Source organism: Gouania willdenowi, chromosome 11, assembly GCF_900634775.1.
Source record: "Gouania willdenowi chromosome 11, fGouWil2.1, whole genome shotgun sequence".
Classification (NCBI taxonomy): Eukaryota; Metazoa; Chordata; class Actinopteri; order Blenniiformes; family Gobiesocidae; genus Gouania; species Gouania willdenowi.
The window spans coordinates 9,381,503-9,405,263 of NC_041054.1; the positions used below are offsets into that span (position 1 = coordinate 9,381,503).

A 23,761-nucleotide genomic window follows, 5' to 3' on the forward strand; every position below is an offset into this window, starting at 1 on the left:
GCACAACTACACGAGTCAAATGATGGGAAGAAACTCCTCCTTGAGGCAGAAGGGGCGATCAAAGCCTCAAAAGCCAAAACTAAACTGCTCTCTAGAGAATTAGACGCAGAACGAGAGAGGGTTAATGACTTATTACAACAAGTAGCTGACGGTAAAGTAGCTACTGCTAAGGTTCAACGACAATTGAACCTCACCAGGAGAGAGCTCCTAGACGCAAGACGTGAGCTCGGGCACGCTCTCTCATCATTGTCAATGTCGGAGGCTGATGGCGATCCTGACTCCGACGGTGAAGACGCAACTCGACAAGTCCTGCGCACCACCGACCCACCGGTACGTCCGCGTCGCTTAAGGAGGCCCCGGGATGCCTCCGCGGACCCTCCTATTGACGGCGGACCGACGCCCGCCAGGCCCCCGAATAGCAATCGACCGTCCAACCGCGACCTGGATAAAATCGCCAGAAACATTCCGAGATTCGAACCAAAGTTCGACGAACCCCAAAATGCTAGAGCATTTTTGAGAGACATTGATTTTTATCTAAAAAGTTATCCAATGGCTAATGTTGAAGATAAAATCTACCTAATCAAAGCAACCTCGAGCAGGCTTGTCAATGATTTCATTGAACGTCAACTACCTCAGATCAGAAATGATTACACAACACTGTGCCGCCTCCTGGTGGATGAATTTTCTGACGCACTTCACCAAACAGGTTTCGACTATGCCCACACCGTTAAACAGGGGAAGAACGAATCACCCCAACAATATTACCACACCTTGCTACAGGCATACTTTGGTAATCGCAACGACCCAGGTATGGAGGAAGAACAGCAGTTCAAAAAACTGTTCCTCAGAAACCTTCACCACAGCACGAGCACCCATCTCGGCGTCGCGGCAGATCCCTCTACCATGTCCAGTAAGAAACTTCGCGATCTTGCAATCAGAGGCTTCCTCTTGTACAAACAAAATTCGACAAAATCCACATCTCACGAAATGTTCCCGGTAAAGAATAACTCTCACTCGCTACAATTGGAAGGCACAAAAAGAACACCCGACAGTCCTCCAATGCCTCCACCGCAAGCGCCACAACCTCCTCCACCACACACCCAGCAAACGTACCACGGTACGAGACCAAAACGTTACCAAAATAGAGCCAATAACCGCGACTACGCTCCAAGGCAAAACTTTCGACACCAAAATTCTCGCCCCGACCAACACCATCCGGACCGCCGATCGCGACCACCGTGGTATGATTACGACCGTTCTGAAGAGTGGAAAAGACATGACAACGACCGCCGAACACCTCCGCCCAGAAACCAACACTCAAAACCTCGGTACCACAAGAATCAGAAACGGTCCTACAGCCAGTCACCGAACAGGTCAAAATCAGACGATGAATCTAATAAAACAGAAAACTTAAAAACAAAGTTGTCTAACAAAATGGCTAACGATATGGTATCTATTGTGAAACAGATGTTTGCACAAATGATAGATGACAAAACCAATGAAAAACCAAAACAATCAAAACGAAAAGATGACGATGATCCGCCTAGTGCTGTCTTGTTGGTGCAAACACATTCACCAGACCGCCTCCTTTCCGGAGGACATCAGTCCATTGAGGGTGAACCACCAATTCACCAATTCTTGTGCGACCTCTACGGAAGAGGAATCGCCCGAAAGTTTTATATATCAGCCACTTTTGAAGGTGTGCTCACTAACGAAGCCTTACTTGACACAGGAGCAGACATATCCCTCATGTCAGCCCAACTATTCAACGAGCTGCGCAGCCTAGCCAAGGAGGCCAACCTACGGTTGATACTCCAAGACTGCCACATTGACATCGAACCTTATGGCGACAACGCCACCGTTATCACGAAGAAGGCTCTCGTTCAAGTCACCATAGGTCAGCTGACTCTGGTGCACCCGTTTTACATCTCAGACCACAACCAGATTCCTCTTCTCATAGGTATCGATCTGCTCAACCGATTTGAGCCCCTGATCGACTTTCGGAACCTGAAAATCTGGGCCCAAGTCAGGCAGCCACTGCCGCTGCAGCATGACTCACCCGACGGAGTTCAGTGCTACCAACTGAACCACTCTCGGGCTCTAAAGGAGACCCCAAGCCGGTCTCCGGCCCAAATGCGTCCGGCTACTAAAACCGTAGACCGTACTCTAACGACCAGAAGTACCTCCCTGTGCTCGTTAACCAACAACCCCCTCGCTACCGATGGTCTTGCGTTTCAGAACCGACACATCAACGATGCTCTCGCCAAAGAAAGGGCGCTATCAGGAACACCCTGGTCCTTTGACCCCACCCAGCTCGCTGAGCCCCACCCGTTCTCAGTGAATTCGATTACGAGCTCTCGTGCGGCTGCCGAAACCATCGCCCCATCGTCTTCGCAGGTCATCGCACCGATAAAACCCGCTTTCATCGACAATGGCCCAATGACGTTAAAAGTCTCCTCTGACTCTGCCTCCACACCCAGCCATCTGTTCGCTGCCCGTCGCTCATTACAGACAGTCAAGGGCACCTTGGTCCATGTTTCTGCGGACTCCCAAACGCATGCGTTCGTTGTCCCACAGAACCAAAGGGGGGTGATATTGGCACATGCCCATGACATGCCCTACGCCAGACACAGAGGAGTCAAAACCAAAACCAAGCTGACACCGCTACCGCTTACACCACCCACCAATACACGACCGATCTTGAGAACCACCTTCGAGCTACGTTCGCGTTTGCTCAAAAACACCTCAAAGAGAGCGCGAAGGGCCGTAAAACCTACTACGACCAAAAAGCCTCACAAGAGGAACTACAGGTGGGAGACCGCGTCTGGTATTATAGCATTGCTCCGCCCGCCGGCAAAACCAATCATCATGCAACCAAACTGAAAAAATAAATAAATAAATAGAAGAAATTTCTTCCCAAATGAACAGGACCCTACCTGGTCACCGATAAACTGTCTCCAGTGGTGTACCAAATAAAGATTCCGAGCACAAAAACCAAATCAAAGCTCAAATGGGTCCACCGAAAACCAAATTAAGCTATACAGAACACCAAAATCAACAGACAAGCCATCAACCGCGAGCTGAATAAACCCTACGAGCCAAGAGATAGCATTCCTAATTAACCTACCAGTCGTCACGTTCAATAACATCTACCACCTCAAGGACGACATAAACTCAGACCTAGGAACTAGAATCCACTACGCTATCTGGTCCCACCGAGGACACACCCGAGGGTCAGGATTTAACCGTGCTGGTTGATCCGTAAACTTCCAATCAGCCATCCCATTGATCAGGCCCCAGACATTAGCATATCTAACACCCTGTAACTGAGACCACCAACTCGTCTCATTATATAGGCACAGGCCAAATTTAGTTAGAGCAAAAGAAAGCTCTTCTTTTTCTCTCATTTAGTTTAAGCTCCCTTAGGGACTTACCTTTGTGTGTTTAGATTTGATTCTTTTACACCCTGCATGCTTTGTCTTTGTCTTATTGATGTGCACCAGGAGTAACTGACCGATACCACGCTATCTATGTGTTATGTGTACACTTTTATGTTACCCCATCCTGCTGATCCCAAATTACATGTTCGCACCGAGCATTGTTGAGGGACACATAGCAACATATAGTACACACACCTAGTCTGCCTCCTGGTCTACGGGTGCCCACTGCCAAGCGGCACCTCAGAATCGACTCCATGGTCGCCCAACTCCTACCTCCAGGGTCCACGGGCATTAACTCCAGGCGTCAACCTCCGGGGCTCCAGCCTCAAACCTCCGGGGCTCCAGTCTTCAACCTCCAGGGGCTCCAGTCTTCAACCGCCAGGGCTACAGTCTTCAACCTCCGGGGCTCCATCCTCAACCACCAGGGGCTCTAGCTTCAACCTCCCAGCGTTGCCTCCAGTATTGACTTCCTGGCAATGCTGCTCATCTCCACGTCAAGGTGAGAGTGATTTCCCTACCCTACAGGGGGAAACACCTCCAAGTTCCAACAAGGACGTTGGACTTTTGTCACTCCTGAACTTTCGTCAGGGTGTGTGAGGACCTCAACACACCTTTACCTGTTTCCAGTTTTCTTCAACTTGAAGGTTCGTTCCCTCTTTTGTTTCCTCAAAAGAACTTTTTGATAAGAGCTTCAAAGCATTGAAACCTTATCAACAGGGGGATTATGTAGGGAACTAAACCCCCAAGTTGACCTGACTTAGAACACCGGCTTCACCAGTCCGTGGAGTCAGAGTGTCTACCTCTTGCTGTGAAATGCAAACGTGCCCCAAGGGGGGGTCTTCTTCCCTTCCTGCCGAACAAAAAGATAGAAGGATCCCAGACCAGTCGTCTCCTGTTATCATCTCCCTGCTACATTACAATCAAAAGAAGAACACCCCTCTCCTTCCCCCTTTTTCAAACAGATACCTCTGGATGCTGTAACATCAAAGAACTGTCCCAATGACCCCTTTGACCCCCTGCAGATGTTGTCACCTCCCGAACCCAAACCAATGGTTACACAGGACAATGGAATAACCCCAGTTCTCCTGCTCAAATGAGAACAAAGGACATGTGCTGGACTGAAAAGTTACAAATGAAAACATTTTTGGAATGATTTCTACTGTAATTGAAATTGCAAATGTGTCTGCACTCGTGTCATGTAATTTAATAACAACAGAAAGCTATTTTAAAGTGTTCATCATTTAAAAGTGCTTAAAATTACCAGAAAAACATCACAAAAGTTAGTTTGAGGTATTTACTGCAACCGTATAGTTAAGAGGAGGCATAACATGATTTTTGACATTTATGTTATGAGTAAGTACAGGTAAAATGCATTAATTAGTTCCTAAAGTGATTCGAGGCTATTTCCTAGTCGTGTTTGGTATCAAACTCTTTCGTAATACATGATATTTCAGGATATGATGTTGAAAAGATGTTTTGAAATATGTGGAATTAATTATTAGGCATTCTTTTATGTTTAGAATCATCCCTTGTTGTCTGTCTCTGTCTTACACTTACACACACCCAAGACACACCCACAAGCTGAAAGCAGAGACATTGACCAATCACCGACATGATCACAGAATAATCAACGAAGACGCCTCCTCCAAAAGGCGTCGTCAAACGCCCTTTAAAAAAAGACGCGCGACCAGAAACAACGGTTTTGGACGCGGGCGTTCATGCTCACACGTGTTCCCTCATGTTTCCAGTCTTTTCATTTATTTCATTTTATTTTTAGTTGAAACAGTTAGATTTTGGAAACCACAGCTGCTTGGTTCGGACGAATACAGCATCTAGTGACGTGCGTAACAGCCGAAAGGAAGCCCGGCCCGCGACCCGTTGGGGTTAGCCAAGAGCCATTCTCTAAGCCAGCTGCGAAGGCCTAACCGCCCGGATCGGCTGAAGGGGCTACACTCTGTTGAACCGAAACAGAACCAACGGTGGCACGTCCTGCTGCATTGCTCAAACAGCACCTCCAGGTCCAACCCTGACATCTTCAAGGTACAAGAATGAACTCTCATCAGCAACTTTCATCTACAATAGATCACATACATATTTCCATAACTACAAACTTACACGCATTAACAACATGCTACACACACAGTACATCTCATTCATGTTTGTTCGTCTCCCCCTTGTCCGTCCTCCTCTCTTTGTTATGAGCTCTCTTTATTTTATTCTTTGATTTTATGATTTTATTATTGAATCCTGCATTTTTATTCAATATTTGGTAGATTAGCATCCTTCTAGATTAGTGATTTCACTTTATTACGTATAATCCTCACTTTTATTAGCCTAGAAATGCATTTTATCATGATTTAATTATCCCATTTCAATTGATATTTTGACTGTGTTAATTGTTGACTTTTGAATAAAAGGTTAAACATAATATTTGATTCCTCTGATTCATTAAAGCTGTGATGATGGTGTAGATGTCTGGTAGAATTCACTTTTCCCTGGTTTCACATTGATGAGTTTAGTCTAAAAACTTAGACATATTTCTCCTGTTAAAAGGAGTGGCACCCCGCAAATTTGAAGTAATATTAATAATCATAATTAATATTCTTAGTTATATAACCCATTAATAATAACTCATCTCACCTTCCTACAGCATGTCATCGCGGCAAGTCGCACATTTGCAGAACAACCGGAATTAAAGCAGAATTTAGTGTTTACAAGAAAGAGGAATTATCTAATTTGGAATTAAAAATTGGAATAAACCAGCTACCTAGTTCGGAATTACATTTTCATTGGGAATTAAGTGTTTACAAGATTTAACTTTTATTCTGAATTAAAGAGGAATTAAAGCTCCCATGTAAATGTGGCCACTATGACGCATAACCAACCACTAAACACATGCACACCCACCATCTTTCTCTATTGGACATCAAAATGGGTGTTCAGGATTGAGTTAACCTGTGACAATCCATATTAGATCTTTTACTCAACTTCACTTTCCTACATTTTTTTCTAGCTTGTCTTGAATAAAGAAAAGGGTCATTTATCCCAGTAACAAGTCGTTCCCAATTGGCAACAGAACTTTTTTATTCAGAGCCTGTGTGTTTGACCAAATAATCTGATAAAACAATCACCTGTGCTTTGTGTTGCTGAATGCGTTTACCAGCTGTAATACTTAACAGAAGTTTAGGCCCTTAATCCTTCACCCCTCACACGTATGGCCATAGCTGTCTATTTTATAGATTACAGTTAGTCAAAACTGAATGATATACAAATGTATCTGCAGTTTACCTTTTGGCATTTGTAACACGTGTTACTTGATACTCTTTTATTGTGGTAACCTTCGGGCTGTACTGCTGTTTCCGCCCCCAAGATGGGCCATTGAATTTTAAGTTCGGGTGACCGGCATCTTGCTGCATTTGTCTCAGCTCCTCGCTTGAACCTGTACATGTCCTAAATGGAGTCCCACACATGGACGCTGATTGAGGTGCTAGTGCCTTTTTAAATGCCCTGCGATCCGAGCGTGACTCTACAATATACTTTGACACAAAGTTCAATCAATGCCAGGTTTTTACCTGCCTACAAAAAAAACCAGCAGATGGTGAGCTACCAACCACATTGTGGTAGGAAACTGAACACTTATTGTTTTTTTCTGCTGGATCTTGGAACTGTTATCTTACAATCAAAGGACAATCAATCATGTAATGATGCATTAACTTATCAATGAGCTGAAATTTTTTCCCTCTTTTTACATTTTGTATCGATTACTGTATATTATACATTTATTAAATGTATATCTTCAAAAAATTATAATATAAGGATTTGCAAAATAATCTTCGTCTGTAATAACTCACACACCTCAGACTCTGAGCGAGATGAATATGTCTTGTGATTCAGTGTGCTATTAATTTGGTAGCCTGCTGCAGTCAGGCCTCCTAGCCTATTAAGTGTTACACATTGTGTAATTTTCATTTGAAAAGCAGAGAAAGCAGTGTTCTCTTTCGCATGCATTATAAACAGCTTTTGGCTAGCGGTGTTATATTTCTGGGATGCTGATTCGTCAAAATCCTTCTTGGCACAGTTCAGCAATGTCCCAGGGGGGATTCATAACATTTTGTTCACACATAAAGTTTTTTTTTCCTTTGTGTTTCAATGACATTTCAGATTCCATAATAATCAATTTGACTATTGCTGAAAAGTGATCGGATCAAATTGTTGTGATCAAAGGGCAAAGTACCTCTTAACGTAGAAAATAAGCGACCAATTAGGAAATGGTAGTTGCTGTCAATCAGGGTGAGTTCAGATTGAAAGTAAATCCAGATAAAGTTACTTAAATACAGTTTATTTGCGTTTCAAGGGACTACATTCTCTCAAAGATATTTTGATATTATATTATTAGACTTTAAACAATGAAATCTAGGACAAAGCAGTTTTACTGTACTTCTCCCGTCTACATTTTAAATTGAAAACACCCTTGTGTTTACCATTTATGAACTTGAACTGTGTAAGACGACTAGCATTCAGTGTCAATCTCAAGGACCCTTTGACATGATACATGGTTGCTGATAGACCCTCACTGGCTTTTTCTGTGATCAAAACCATGACCTTTAAGTAATTGGATGATACCTCAAGGCACCAGGTTGCCTTTCCAATGCTGTGAGAATACTCCCTGTACCTTTGGTATCTTTTCTTTTCCTCTAGTGTCCTCTCTGTGCGATAGGGTCCCAAGTCAATAATTAGATGATCTACTTTTTGTTGAGTCTGTTAGTGACTCTTCACCTTTTTAAATGTTTTGTTTTTTTCGAGTAATACACTGAATCTGAGGTAAGGTTTCTACTGTGTACTTTTTCAGCTATTTGAAGTGTAATCGCTTTGTGATTTACAATATGCCTGCAGTATTAATTTAGTGGTGGATTAAATTGTTTCATTATTATTCAAAACAAATCTGAGGTTTTCTTCTAATGAACAAAAACGCCTAATGTCAAGCAAATGCGAGATGAAGGAAACAATGATGAAATGGTCATCTTAATTTAAATAAAACAATGAGTATCATAAAAAGACTAACACACTGTCAAAATCTAGTGTTAAATCATACATCTTTTTAAGTAATTTTAATGCAGCTAGGAGGAGAAAAAAACTTACTTATCTGTAAGACACTATTTCTTCTCTAATGCCTTCATTGTCCTCCCAGAATCTCTGACTCACTTGTTTCGCGCAGCATGATTTCGTATATTTCAGCGTGATTTTTTTTTTTTTCTCTTGGTAATACATTTAAAAAAATTTAGGTTTAAAGGGCACCCCTTTAAAGTATGTCTCGCAAGAATATTTAGAATGTTTTATACTGACCAACAGTTGAGTGTCCAGGCCAAGGGGGGGTGGGGGCGGCGGGGGGAACTTGTCTTTTTGTAAAACGCTCTTTTATCATTTGATCTTGCAGGAGTATTGTGAAATTATGTGTACAAATCAACAACCATAAAAAAAAAATGTTTCAATGGCTTAGGAGAGATATTTTTAAATGTGAGATTTAAAAAAAAAAAAGAAACAACATTACTCAGTGTTAAGATGTGTGGGATGGTGTAATTAGTTCCCTGGGGAGGTAATTGGTGGGAATGTGATTGTTGAGGCCTTTTGACCAGAAACAATAGGCTACAGTTCACTAGCGCAAATATAGTCCTCTTATAACAAAAAGGGATTCATTTCTTTTCTATATAATATGTGAAATATCTAAAAACACTGATGATGAAGCTGGAAATAAACCTACAGATGTAATGGAGAATGCAGCAATGTTCAGCTAACTACATTATTGTTGTTGGTAGGTAACTTCCTGCCATAAGTTGCCTCAACATGGTGAACCCTGGGGGGCTAAAATTGCACACCTGAAAGACTGAGAAGATGTGGTTCTCTCCAGCTACAGCAGGTGGACCATTGTTTACACCTGCTGTGAGTCTTTTGCCTGAAAAGATATTAGTACTGTTGATTCATGCATTGTTGCACTCTATTGAAATAAGCCTCCTCTATTGCAATCATTTTCATCTGTATTTTGAAACTGAACCAGAACATTGATCAAGATATTTAGATATTTGGGAACACCACATTTACACTTCATACGAGAATTTTTATTTTTTTTTTATATAACACCTAACCAAATGTGACATTACATGTTATTTAGTCACAGCAGTTATACATGACATACTTTAAGTTGAATTTACAAGCCAACACTCAAAACAAGAGATGGTAACTGTCCTCGTTGATAATTATTTTGATTTGCTCTTTGGGGAAATGTGCCTGAGGCTAGAGATTTTATTCCAACCCCAACTCAACCTGCTTCTACAGCAGACGTGATTGGACACCACTCTGATCAATGTCATAGGGCCATAAGAGCCGGGTGTAAAGAATCTCTTGGCTTTCTTTTCTGGAGCTCTAAACTTGGTCCACTTTGAGGTTATTTCAACCATTAGAAAAGTTGACCTATGAATAAATATGAAAGCAAGATGTGCTTGTTGAATTGAGGATGTTCATTTTTTGCTTTTTGCAATTTGGTAATTTATTTAGACCTAGTTTCTTGCATTCTCCGGTTTGTCAAACCTCTTCATTGGTCTCATCCTCTCAGCATGCTTTTTGTTTGTATGCAGCACTTACTGATAAATTTGTTTTCTCTGCGGGGAGTGTCTGTATAAGAACTGCTGCCACCAGAGACCACTGCTGTGCAAGCTGTTTCTCTGATGGCCGCATTGATTTGTTTTCTCTTTTTTTGTTTGTTTGATTGATTAATCATGTCCTGTTTTAAATTATAAACCTACTAGCTTCTGTGGAAATTGTAATTTGCATTCCTAAACAGAAAATTGTACTGCGAAAATGAAAAATGTGCTTCATTGGTTACAGTAAAGTGAAAGATGGCATTGCTTAGTGCCAAATACAATCGCCAGAGAAAAAACAGCTATACAAGTGTAAAAAAACAACAACCCATTTATCTCATTGTACAGGGTAACAACTGACAATGCTTGACGCAGCCTGGAAAGAGTATCATAGGGTTAACATATAAAGACAGACACGTTTGGATCACCAAGTGACAGTTAAAGAGATATAAAAACAAACAAACATTCAGTTTGACCATACAGTTAATGCAGTCAACCCAGAAACCAAAGGTGAATGTATGATGTAAAATACTCTTGACTTTATTCAAGTAATTCCTAGTTTTTCACCACCTTTCTTGAGTATTTTGCATTAACTATTTATGCTCTGCTCTGGGTTGAAAATAATTGGGAAAGCCCCGAGTACAGTCTTCTTCTCAGAAGTGACAAGTTTTGATACAACTGCCTTCTACACTGCAGAAATGACCAAATTCAAAAAAACATTATGAATAAATACAGTGTATGGAAGCGCTCTCCACTCTTGGCTCAGACCCTCCCTTTTGTCCCTTTTGTCTGTGGTACATAAGGCTGGGGACCCTTGCTTTAGTCCATTAGTATGTTTGCAAGTGCTCTCTCGATAACCATCTGGCTGCACTACATCTAAATAAACAGAACAAGCGCCTCTCGAAACACGGGCGATGCCAGCCGCAGCCGCAGACATTGGTTCAGTTGAAGTGGGCCTATTGGCTTTGCTCCGGACGGGTTTCCGTTGGTCTTGTCACACAATAACTTTAACCTGGCAAATGGGCAAGCATTAAAATCAATCCCTGAGTGACACTTAGAATCTCAAGAGCTTAGTATAGCCTTGTATCAGAACATAATGTAAGTTTCCCCTGTCATTAATGGGCAAGTGCAATACTTCTGCAACTGGAAGGATGCACTTGACAGCTGGCAGTCTTTCCTAGCATCTTTGACCTCCATTACCACTTATTGGTAGTGTACAGGGGGAGTAAGCATCCTGATACAGATGAGAAATTCTTTGTGGTGAAGAATTTGTATATATTTCAAGGGTCTGGCAGAATGAAAAAAAATATATCCAAAACTAACCTAAGATGTGCACCATAGAGTGGAGAGACTGAGGGAAAATGACAAAAACTTACTTGAACTAATGTTCTTTGAATGACCAAACACGCTATAAGTGAAGGAAGGATAAGATATGGGTGTTCTGTTGATTTTATACACTCCAGTACAGTAGGTGGTGATATGCCCCTATTCAAGGTGGTTGCCGCACGCCAATAACCAAGAAAGAAAAACGAAAAAGATGGGCACAGGAGTAACAAATAACACATAGGGTGGGGCAAAAACATATGGGAAACTAAACTCAAAGATGGAGTAAGCAGACTTAACTGAGCCTAAACTGAACTATAAACCCATAACACTAAGCGAGCTACTGCATAAAACTCAAGTCAATCAGATTCACAACTGTCTAGATTAGAATATGAATTTACATGTTGGATTTGCATCACAATTCCAAATTTCCCTCCTCCTTTTGCTTGATTACACCAAACTTCACCACCCATTCTCATCAATTTCCAAAGCGTGACCTCATTCTTCAGGCCATTAAATTAAAGACTATCACTTCAATCACTCTCATCCCAAACATAAAACCACACAATTGTTTCTACACATGCACATGCCCACACTCACAAGCATTCATTATTTATCTAGTGTGGCTTGTGACAGCTTCTCGGTTGGAGCTAAATTTACAGCCTTAAAACGACCTGCTTCTGTGTGCAAGTTTGCAAGTGTGTGTGATTGAGTGTGTGTTTGTGTCCCGCCCTGATAGGGTGGAGAGGAAAAAGCCAGTGAGGAGAGGGAATGAGATGTAGATAAATAACTGTTTTAGAAGATTCCTCTTCCTCGGCTGGCAGTGTGGGAAACGGGGGAAAAAGAGCAGAGTACAAAGATAGAGGTAGAGAAGAAGAGAGAGTGTGAGGGGAAAAAAGGGTGTGTGGTTGTGGGGGAAGGTGGGGGGGGGATGTATGAGAGATGGCAGGACAATACCTAGATTCAGTCCATCTCTCTCAAAATGGCTGTGCAGCACAATTTATCAGTGGTTTATTAGAAATCACTCAGAATACAGAGGTGATCACACACACACACACACACACACACACACACGCACTAACAGTGCACCAGAGCACAAATCACCATTTTCTCAAAGTAATCGGAACAGGTGGCTGAGGGCCATGTCTGCTTAACCCTTTAAAAACAAGACACCACATCAATACTTCACCTCAAAATGTGCAATAAAATCCAGAGGGTTACTTTCAGGCAAGGCTGGAGAGCAGTGACGTGCAGGCAGGGTAGGCAAGGTAGGCAGTGCCTACCTAATTCAAATATAATTATCAATGATTTATTTTTCCATTTCCGAAAGCCTACAGTACCTATAAGTTTGAAAGTGTCAGCATTTTGTGCATTTCATAGACCAAATGACTGAACAGAGCTATTTCCTGGTATGGCTGCACAGTCTCACTCCACTGTAATGCAGGAAGAGGCCACGCCCCCTCCCAAAAGCACATTGCTGCTCTGCCTTTGTTCTCATAGCGTGTTTTTATGTGTTTGCGCATGCGCAGTCAGTTCCCCAAGAATGAAAACCATTTACTTACAGTAAAAAGGCAGTTCTCTACGCTGCCTTTGGACGTAACCGTGTACGCTAAATGCTATACGTACGTTCACAGTGCATTAGTGAATTGATCCAGCGTGACCGCTGCTACGTTCTCTAGCTAGTGGGTGGGATAACACTACAGGCAGGAAGACAGCGATAGAGACGATAAAGAAAATTTCTTCTGAGGAAAAACCAAACCTTTTAAAAGATGGGAGACCAACACCTGAGCTACCAGTAAGGTCAGAAAATGTTTCATCCTTTTCACAGTGAATGGAAGGATTGGCTTTGTGGATGCGCCTCACTGAGGCTGTTCTGAGTTGTCATTTTCTCCATGTTTCTGTGTTTCCAACACAAACAACAGATGCGCTGTCGTTTCATGAGATATATGTTGTTGGGAGAGTATGGAGGCTATATTAAATAACTGTTTGTTTCTTTAATGGTGTTTTACAATGTTGATTTTGTTTAATACTTACCAGCAGAAACAAATGAAATTGTCATTGGTGGTCTCGATTTGCAATGTGCCTACCCAACCCTAGTGGTCATGCCCGTCACTGCTGGAGAGTTTAACACTCAAATATGAATGTTTCTCCTTTTGTAATCAAATGTAAAATTTTCAGCTGCAGAATGAAGGGTTTTTTTTTATAAACTCTAGTGATTTAGCTTTGAACTGTCATTCTAAATGTCTAAACCACTTTTTGCACACACACATCCAGCTTACATTGTGTTCCCTGGAGTTTTTCTACACAGAAAGTATTTGGTTAGTCTTGAGCTTCAGACAAACACAATATAGAAAAATGCTGCCTAGCTCTCAGGGATAAGTCAGATCGACACTGGCTGCCTGGCAGGCATACATTCTTTCTGCAGGGCAGCGACAGTAATGCCATTCCATTTATTTTTCCTTTTTAACATGGCATCTGTAGCCTCACTGCAACATTCTGTAACGCCCCTGATGTTTCATTAAACATGTGTGTTTATTGGAGTGAATGCATCCTTTTGCAATAGCCTCTGGCAGCTGAGACAGACTCAACTGCCAACCCCCTACACTAAATATGAGCAACTGGCAGCCTGGGGGCCAATTGGAGCCCTTGGTTTAATTTTGTGTGGCCCCTCAAAGTGAACGCCCAAGATGACATCAAAAACACACAAAATTCTATAAAATGACAGCAATTATACACAAAAGTAGTTGTAAAATTCATGAAACATCAACAAGACTGTAATCCTCGAAGATTACAAATATGCACAACATAACTGAAAAATGTAAATAACGTCAACAAAAATCTCCAAACTCCAAAAACACATTTAATAACTAAAATTAATTAAATTAAAAAAAATAAAAAATTAAGAAAAGGACAGAAAAATATACATAATGACGAAAACCACAAATCACTATTTTTTTTCTTTCCTGTATTATTGTTCAGATTGGAAATACAAACATGAATGTCTAATCTGAGGGTGACAAATTATCAACAATCACATTCTTGTGGCCCCCGCTGTGATAGAAGTTGTCCGTCTCTGATCTACACACACGACCAACAGCAATGTTTGGTAGTGTTTGCAGTAGCCACTTCCCCCGCCTGCAGCACTGTAAATATGATTGGAAAACTCGTTCGTCAATTACCTAATTACTGGATGTCCCATTAAGGTACCACGCTACACTGGCAAAAATGGATATACTGCCTAATGTTTAGCTTGTTGCAGTTTATCCATTTCATGTCCTTCATTGAGGGAATTCTACATTACAAATTGTAGCTTAACGGTCTTCTCTCATACAGATGTGACAGGTTATATGCTTATTAAACGCTGCAGTCAAATACCAACAACGCATATCTGACAGCCTCTTTGTGCCACCTAACCATGTACAATGTCAAAGCCCTGCGCAAGATGTACAGTATGTAGCAGAGTATAGCTGGTGCACGTAATCGTTTTTTCCTCCAGTTCAAAGATGAACTAAAATGTACCTCAAAGACTTGCTTTTTTCTTTGACCATATGATCCACCAACTGAAAAAAGGAGGTAGTAATCACAGTAAACCTTCCACCCTTTGTTTTCTTCTCTATAGGAAGAATATTGATGCAAATATCACAAGGAATCCCATGTCGAGTATAACCTGATCGCTTTTCCTCATCATTGCTTCAACGATTTACACCAATTAGGGTGATACTTATTTATTCTGGAATAGAGTAGTATGTATTTGACATACAGTGTAATTAAGATACAATGGTGAAAATGTTTTATGAGAAATACCTAAGTGGTATCTAAAAAAACAATTAATCTTTTAAACGAAGCAAATGTCTTTGTCAAAAACAGACCTAATTCACTCTACCTTGGGTCAAGCAGATTTGTACATTGTCCTCAAATTAAATTGTTGGTAATTTGGTGTTGAATACCAGTAGTCTGTGTTAATAAAGTGCAGATCGGGCTGCAGTTTTTTTTCCAAGCCGAGCCACAGTTAAAATCCTTTCAACTTCCTACTACGAAAGCTTCCGGAAACATTAACAGATCACCATCGTACACAGGGCAACAAGCAGATGCTAACACAGGCGCGCCGATGTGATTCAATCCGACAGTTGACGGTGCATCATTTCGAAATATGTCCAAACCCGATGGGGCCCGACTCTATCGTATCTAACCTCTAATCTGAAAGTCAAAGCCTTGTCGTTGGCACGTGTTCATCATTGATGGAGCAAATCTTAGCTAACTTTGGACAAAGCAGAGTAGGACTTTGGTATTTGCAGGGCTAGCAGACATGGACTAGCCCCTGGCCACCAGCAGGACTTGAAGCCACCATCTCTGTACCAAGATGCAGCAAAACCGAAACAATGCACAAACGAGTGGCCATTGTTGAGAAATGAGTTGCTCTGTTTGAATATTTTTTGGGACAATTTTGTCATAAATATTGTTCACTTCTGTGGTAAAAACGTACTATGTGTAATGCTTTGTGGTAAGGGTAGGTATATTGCATTGCAGAATTCATCAATAAATTGTGAAATACTTTGTAGAGGAGCCTGTTTTTGCCAAAATGCAAAAGAAAACATGTTTCCGACCTTCTGCTTCGTGCACACATTGTCACATTCTCTTTGCGAGGCATACATTGAACACTATCATTCTGCCCCATTATGTTGGGCTGTTCAGGTTTTTCCAAAATGTTAAAGGGGGCAACTTATCAGCTGTCATATTTGCTCAGAAAAACCTTGATCGAGTGACTGGGAACAACATGGACGGACATGGGGATTGTGGCAGTCTGTTGCGTCTGTTAGTCTTTCGCAGACTTTTTGACAATTTTTCAATTTGCTTTTTTGTGCCACAAAAATGGAAGTTGGTTGATTAATGTCATGTTATACCAAAGAATAATATATGTTTGGTTCATATCAGGTTTCACATTAGTAACAAACCATTTCCCAAACAGAGACGGTTCAAATAAAAAGGTTCTTACCTAAGAGAGCAAAACTAGAATTAGAATCTTCTTCAATTAGTAATAATCATAATGTGCCCTCTGCTTTGACATTTACACCCTTTGACATTAAAACTGTGCTCTCCAAAGAATCGGTTAATGGACTGGTGTTTGTAGAAATGTGCATGCAAATATAACGAGAACGTCCCGAGGTTTACTATTTTAAAATATTCAAAAATCACCTATTTTACCTCATTATGTAGCGATGATACATGATGGAGATCAGTTTTACAGTCTTTTTAATCAAACATTGTTTTAAGTGAAGCACTTATTGAACATAATAGTAACCTTGATGTTGAGTACAGCTGAATGTTTCCAATAAATGCAAAACAATTGGGAAAAGAAACTGTTCTGTGATGTTTGAGTTTATAACTCAAAAGAGCATTTCTTTTGTACTACTTTTCAGTTTTTACTTTTGTTTTAAAGACATGATTTGATGAGATTACTTTAAAAACTTTGATATATCTGCTGTTATTACTTAAATATCCATTACCTCACGCTGTAAAAGTCTGTTAGCCTTTTGAAACTAAAGTGCTTGACTGAAAATTATATCATTCTTGGCATTGGAAACATAACAGCGAGTCCTTTTGTAGTTTACTAATGCTTTCCTTGCAGGGTTTCTTGCTACTGCACTGTGGGCTATTGCTTCAGGAAAATGCAGTCAGAACAAACACGATACAAAAGAAGAAGCAGGATTTCTGTAAAAGGGCTTGTTAAAGAATCGGCATGCTCCACGCTGTTGTCCTCAATTACTGCAACATGGATTATCTTCTGAGGAGAAATTACAGTGTGATTCAAGCGGATGTCAATCATTGGTATAAAGACCCTCAAGGGCCGTGTTTGTCTTCTCCTCAATGAATACAACAGATTTTTTTGTGTGCTTTATAACCAGTGCACACTAATGGATATAAATAAATGGGAAATACAGAACAACAAACAAATGTAACCTTGTTTGAACCAGAAAACAACAGGAATAAACCAGGACAAGTTGACAAGTTCAGATCTGTCAGTTGTATCGCTTTGAACAAGTTATTGACATCTACCTGCGTGCTACAGTATAAGCTATTGTGGATGAAGCTTAATGAAACAACAAAGGTGTGCGTTGTGAATCTCAGTTTGCTGGGTTTCTAGAACATGCTGGAATATAATAAATCTAACTGTTAAGAAATGTTTTTTAGCTTTTTTTGTAGATTCCATGCGTCATTATGCTTCCACAGTGTCCCTCTTTTCTATCTTCTCACTTATTTTATTATTTAGACATAGAACCCATCCCCCTCATATCTTCTCACTTTCTGTCACACATTTTTATAACAGCTTGTAGCTGGAGATTATCCACGCTCACTCCTTCCGTCTTATTTTTGTCTTTTTCTTCAACTTTCTTTTGTTGTCTTTCTTTTTCTTGTCCTTTTGCTCTTAGTAATGCATTCTTTCACTCTTTGGCTGCCTTTCCTAGGCTTTGTTCAGACTTATTTTTCCCTATCACACCCCACTGTACATCTCCCACCTCACTTGCCTCCCTTTGTCCACTCCCCTTTGGTTCTCCATTTTCATTTCACTCCCCTTTCTTGTTTCTTCTCTTCTTTTCACTCTCTCGCAGGACATGAACCTCACACATGGCTTATTGATTTGTGAAAGCAACACAAGCCCGTATAGCTGAAGTGTAGCACAGAAATGCGCACACAGAGGATTTGAGACACGTGCACTTTGTGTATAGGCGGCGTTTGCAGAATGCAGGCGCACTCCTGAGGATGGCAGTTGTGCAGTGAATATTTCAATGATGCCAAAATGATTAACACTAGGAGCCTGAGATGAGGAGGAAATGAGTGAGGATGAGGAGGAGGAGGAAGGTAAAATGTGCCTGTAGATGGCAGAAGAGTGCTGCATGGGAACATGTGGGTGTAGATTTTACACATACACATGGGTATTGAAAATATCCCCATTAACACTTACATAAGCACATAATTAAAGCTGCACCTGTGAGGATATACCTGTAGCTGACAGATTTTCCTCCTAATTGAAAGAAAACACTCACACACATTCAGACTCCATCTCTCCAGCTTACACACAAGCACTGTCGATTACATTAATTTTGCATTTGGACTCTAAAAGGATTTTTTGCAATGGGAAACACTTCATAAGTGGGAAAGAAATTATCCAATAGACTGAGTTAAGGCCTTCGTTATGAAAATTCCTAGACTTGGTGGTATTGCCGTTTCATACTTTACACAGAGATTTGTCTGCACAGTTATAACTGTTGCCTTCTATATTAAAGACATTCTGTAAAAGTAAGTCAAAGTCAGCCCACGACCTGCACAGTGCAGAGTTTGATCATCCAAAGAACTGCACCCACTTTTTGCCGACTTGCTCGACTCTCATGGCCTCGAGATCAAGGACTTGACATCATCTCACGTCTGAACAAAACTCATTCCTAACCTTGGAGGAAAACCACATGCCACCCTGGAGGAAACGGATGGGTGGAGATTGGTTCTGATGCGACTGTCTCTTCCAAGGGAGTAGCTGAAAAATGAATGCAGGGATGAAACTGTTCTCTAGAACGCACATGTTCGTTTGAAAAAAGACAGGCTGGAACATTAGGAATTGATTATTTTTTTTGTTAAATTACATTGATGATCTGTTAAAATATTGCCACAACTGTAATGTGTCCATCCCCTCTATTCTTTTAAAACCACCAAGATTTATTCACGTACAGAATCCTGAGAGTGTTCAGAGCTATCTGACACCAAGACAATGACAAGAGGCCATTAATGTCCTGTAATTTCTCAAGTAGGAATTTAATGGATCTGACTTATTGAAGCTAGTGAAACAATTTATGCTTAATGTCAAGTCTTCTTGGTCCTGTTCCATTGCTTTTGTGGCCATTTGTGCTCGTTTGGATGATGGAGACGGAACTGCAATGCATTGTATGTTCTTGCAGAAAACTCTGTTTTCAGGCAAAATAGCAAATTTAACTATTGGTTTATATAGCAGCTGTAGTGTCACTGTAAAGAAGTGTTTCACAACTGTTTCTGTTGTACAGTATGTGCCCCCCCAAAGCCTCTCTTCAAATGACAAGTACCCCCGATCGCTCAATTAGTACCGCCTTGTTTTATTTACACGTTGGCATCTGAACTCTCTTCTGCAGCTAGAGCAACAGTGGCTTATACACATCAACTTGTACAATTTACTTTGATTTAGAACAGACTTTTTTGCCATTCCCAGTTGGTCTGTTTTCTTCCCCTGACATTTGACTAAAATCATCTTCAGAGATGCAACTTCTAAAACTTAAGCTCTTTCCTGGTGTGTATTCATATTGTATATGCGGAAATACATTTGCTTAAATATTTGGTAGTTTAATAACCTTCAACATATTAGGTAGGAAAAGACATATTATAGTTTTTTTTTTCCATTGATGGCATTTAATGTAATTTGGTGGAATAACTGTCCTGTGGACACATTACGTAAAGTAATATCTACGTCCCCCTTGGTTGGGAATCACTGTTGTAAAGAATCTTTTTGAACATGGCAGAAAGCTTCCTGTAATTTCCAACAAGTCTTCAAAAACTGTCAGTATTGGGTGTCTCAGCTGTTGGAGGGCATGGATATACAACAGGTGTACCTTAGCTTTGTGCTCTGTGTTCACTGTATTGACTCAGTGCTCTGTGACTGCAACGATTCAGCAAAAATGTATAAACCTTATACTTTTATTGAGTAAAAATACCTGTATGACTCTCACACATACATGGCATTGTATAAAGGATCACCTCAATGGATCTCTTAAGCCAGTAGATAAGTGTTTGTATCTATCACAAGGCCAACAAATCCCAAACACTTCCTGTCTGGTATTGATTTAGTTTCAAAAGACAAGTGGGGCAATGACTGATGACTGGCAAGCCAACATGGGTAGGTCAGTGTGCAAATCAATGGCAGTAAAGATGCTTTATTCCATCTACGGTTTATATCCCAGACTTCTTTATTTTATTTTTTGTGCCTAAATTGAGAAAATACGGCACACTGTTAACGTTTGACAACTGATGCCTGTTAGCAGGGGGTAATCAAACTTTTTTCCAGAGGTATAAAGAGTACCGATACAGTATATCCTACTCAAGTAGAAGTATGTTACTTGATTATAAATATACTCAAGTAGAAGTAATTGGTCGTATGTAGATATTCAAGTACAAATAAAAATTAGCTCAATTAAAAAGTACTCAAAGTAAAAGTTACTAGTCACTTACTTTACTCTCCCACGTTGATTTTTGGTAATAAATCTTGCCACGGTTCCATTGCATAAAGTAAAATTCTCATGTATAAACTTAAAAAGGAAAACACAACATCTTCCACAATTTTCCTTAATTTATTTTCCACAAAGGCATCTGGATAAAATAAAAGGTTTGTCAAAATGTACAATGTTTTTTTAAATAAAATATAAAGTGTCTATTTGTACGGTTGTCATACGTACAACCCCCTGTGCTTCTGGTACGGTTACTGAAGTACAAGTAAGTAACATCATAGGGTTAGGGTTAGGTTATAGCCCAGTATCGCAGTTTTTAGGGTTAGGTTTAGGGTAAGGTTTAGTCTTAGTCACGCGACCTAAACTGGCCAATGACTGACCTATCACAAGACCTAAACTGGCCAATGACTGACCTATCACGTGACCTAAACTGGCCAAATAGGGGCGCTGCGTATACGGATAGAATGTCGGTATAATGTTATGGAAACTGTACGGATAGCCACTGCCAATAAAATAACACACATGAATGAAATTCAGAATGAAAAAAAGTACATCTACATATATTAACTTTAAAACAGATGTTTTACGTTTAAATTGATTGGTCGGCTGTGATGTGATGTATTTAATTGTTGTCTGGTCATTTTATTTTTTGTCGTTTCACAATGTCCGTTGATCATTTTAAACCAAAATAAATAAATATTTACTTCGTAACGGTTCGATGTAGAAATGCAGCGAATTACTTTACTCATTTTAAAACGTACTTAAGTACAAGTACAATTACTGATTTAGAAATATACTCCAAAAAAGTACAAGTACCCATAAAATCAACTCAATTACAGTAACGTGAGTACTTGTAATCCATTACTTTCACAACTGCTTTTTTTGCCTCATCCTTTTACTCAGCTGCAAAGGCAAAAACTAACCCCTTATCCGCCCCACAAAAACTATAAAAAAATGAGTAGTGTAGTTCATAAGAGTCAATTTCACTCCATTATTTCTGACCAAAAGTACGTGAATAGACTAAAGTAGAGGCGGGAGCGAATACGAGGAGTTCCTGAAGGCAGCATCTCTGCTGTACCGGCAGAGACGCACCGGCAGAGACAGACCGGCGCGCACCAAGCGGCACAGACTGCGTTTGTCTCCTCTGCTTTCAGACATTTCACAGCATCCTTTTGCTCACTGGACTTCATCAGATCACCGAGCAACATCTGGTTTGAGTGCGTTGCTCAGTTTGGAGTCCTTTAAAGGTGAAAAGTCTCATCCTGTAGTGAGAACGTGATTGGAATGGTGCGCGCTCTCATTGTATAGGAAGGAGAGCTTCTTAATCTTTCCTATGTTTGCTGAAAAGAAGAACATTGGAGATTGGCTCATGGTCTGACGCACAGGATTATCCGGACACAAGGAGGTGTCCGTGTCCACCTCGAGACACCAGAAGACAGAAGAGGAGAGGAACCAAAGAGGGATTTTTTATTTTATTTTTATTTTTTGCACATCAAAGAGAAGAGAGGAGAGGCGTAGAGAGAGAAAAAGAGGAGGATATTTGGGAATGAAGAGGGGATGCATGCTGGAGGAAGTGTGAATTTAAACCTCTGCTCCTTCTCTGTCACTTTTTTTCGTCATGGAACGGGACACAACAGAGAGGCACTGACGATAAAAGCCTTTTGGATTTATTATTAAAGCTAGAGCGCACCACCTGCCTGCGCCTCTGATTTTCCTTCTGTGGATTTCGACTGGTTTCCCTGTTTTCTTTGATGTGATGGATGTATCTGGTCCATGATAGAAGGAAGAGGCGAAGAACACGCACGCTTCTCCTTCTCTCTCTCCTATCCCTCTCTCTCCCTCTCTCTGTCCCTCTGTTTCTGGATGTGAAGCAGCATGCGGCCCGGTGAGAGCTCACGGGGCTCGCGTTCAGCTCACAGAAGATGTATTAAAGATGTTCATGAAACCACCGACACTTGCTGGGAACGCTGCCCCGCACAGCCTCGGTCGGCTCCGGGGAGGATGGAGAGGGTGACGACGCAGAGGAGGATGAGAGGGATGACGGAGATGGGGATGATGATGATGATGCGCTGTTTTCTGTGGACTCTCGTTCTGTGCTGCTCGCTCTCCTCTGGCGCGCAAGGTAAAGGGATGCGACACATGCACACACGCACGGACATGACTTGTCCTCCTCACTCATCCTGGTGCAAATAGTTTTTGCGTGTTTTTTGCCCCCCCACCACTGCAGTTGTTGGGAATGCGCTGGATATTCAGTCCTGTGTGCGTGAGAGTGGGCGCGTGCGTGTGAAGCTGTCTGCGTGCGCGTCAGGGTGTCTGCGAGGCGTCAGTGGGAGGGAATAGGTGTGTGTGTGTGTGTGTGTGCGTGTGTGTGAGTGTGTGTGTGTGTGTGTGTGCGCGCGCCGCAAAAGAGAAGAACTATAAATTGTCTTCCAGGCTGGATGAAGAGAAAGATGAGGAAACAAGCGCAACAGCCAAAGCTCTTTCCCTCTCTCCTCCAGCTTTTCATCACTTTGCTCTCTCCATCCTCCTCCTCCTCTTCTTCTTTCCCTCTTCATCCTTTCTCTCCCCTTTCTGCATCCTCCTCTCCCTCTCCTCCTCCTCTTCATCCTCACCCCCCTCTTCCCATTCCTCCCCATCCTCCTCTTCAATACAGCCATTGAGCTGGTAGCCAATAAATATTCTTGCGGTAGCTCTTGGGCAGTGGCAGTGAACGTGAGTTGCTTATACCTTAGTGTGTGCGGGAGAGCGTTAGTTGTGTGTGTGTGTGTGTCTATTGTGAGAACGTGAGTTGTTTCGAGTGATGAGGACCAAGCCTTACACAGCATTTTACTACCACAGCCCATCATGCTGTTGCCTTTCATTTATTTTAAACAACACTTCAGCTTCAAAAGTCTTATATAATGCAGCGTGTTATATATATTTATATATACTGTATATATAACACACTGATGTTACTGTATCCGCTTCAGCTTCCATCTCCTATCTGTAAACACTCTTTTTTTGTTCTTGCCACCCATACTTTCTTATTTCCCGACGCTTCCTCCCTGTCTCTGTCTTTTTCCCCTTGTCTCTCGGCTTCCATTCATTTCTCGATTCTTTCGAGAAATACTGAAGGAAAACACTTTTG

At 41.2% G+C, this 23,761-nt stretch overlaps 1 protein-coding gene across 1 annotated transcript in view; it reads left to right on the plus strand.

Moving 5' to 3' along the window:
- The first annotated feature begins 21,743 nt into the window (after positions 1-21,743).
- csmd3b (CUB and Sushi multiple domains 3b) overlaps positions 21,744-23,761 on the plus strand; it is a 434,915-nt gene continuing 432,897 nt past the window's right edge. The window contains 1 exon segment of the mRNA XM_028460951.1: positions 21,744-22,756. Coding sequence (XP_028316752.1) covers positions 22,510-22,756 — 247 coding nt within the window. The 5' untranslated portion in view covers positions 21,744-22,509.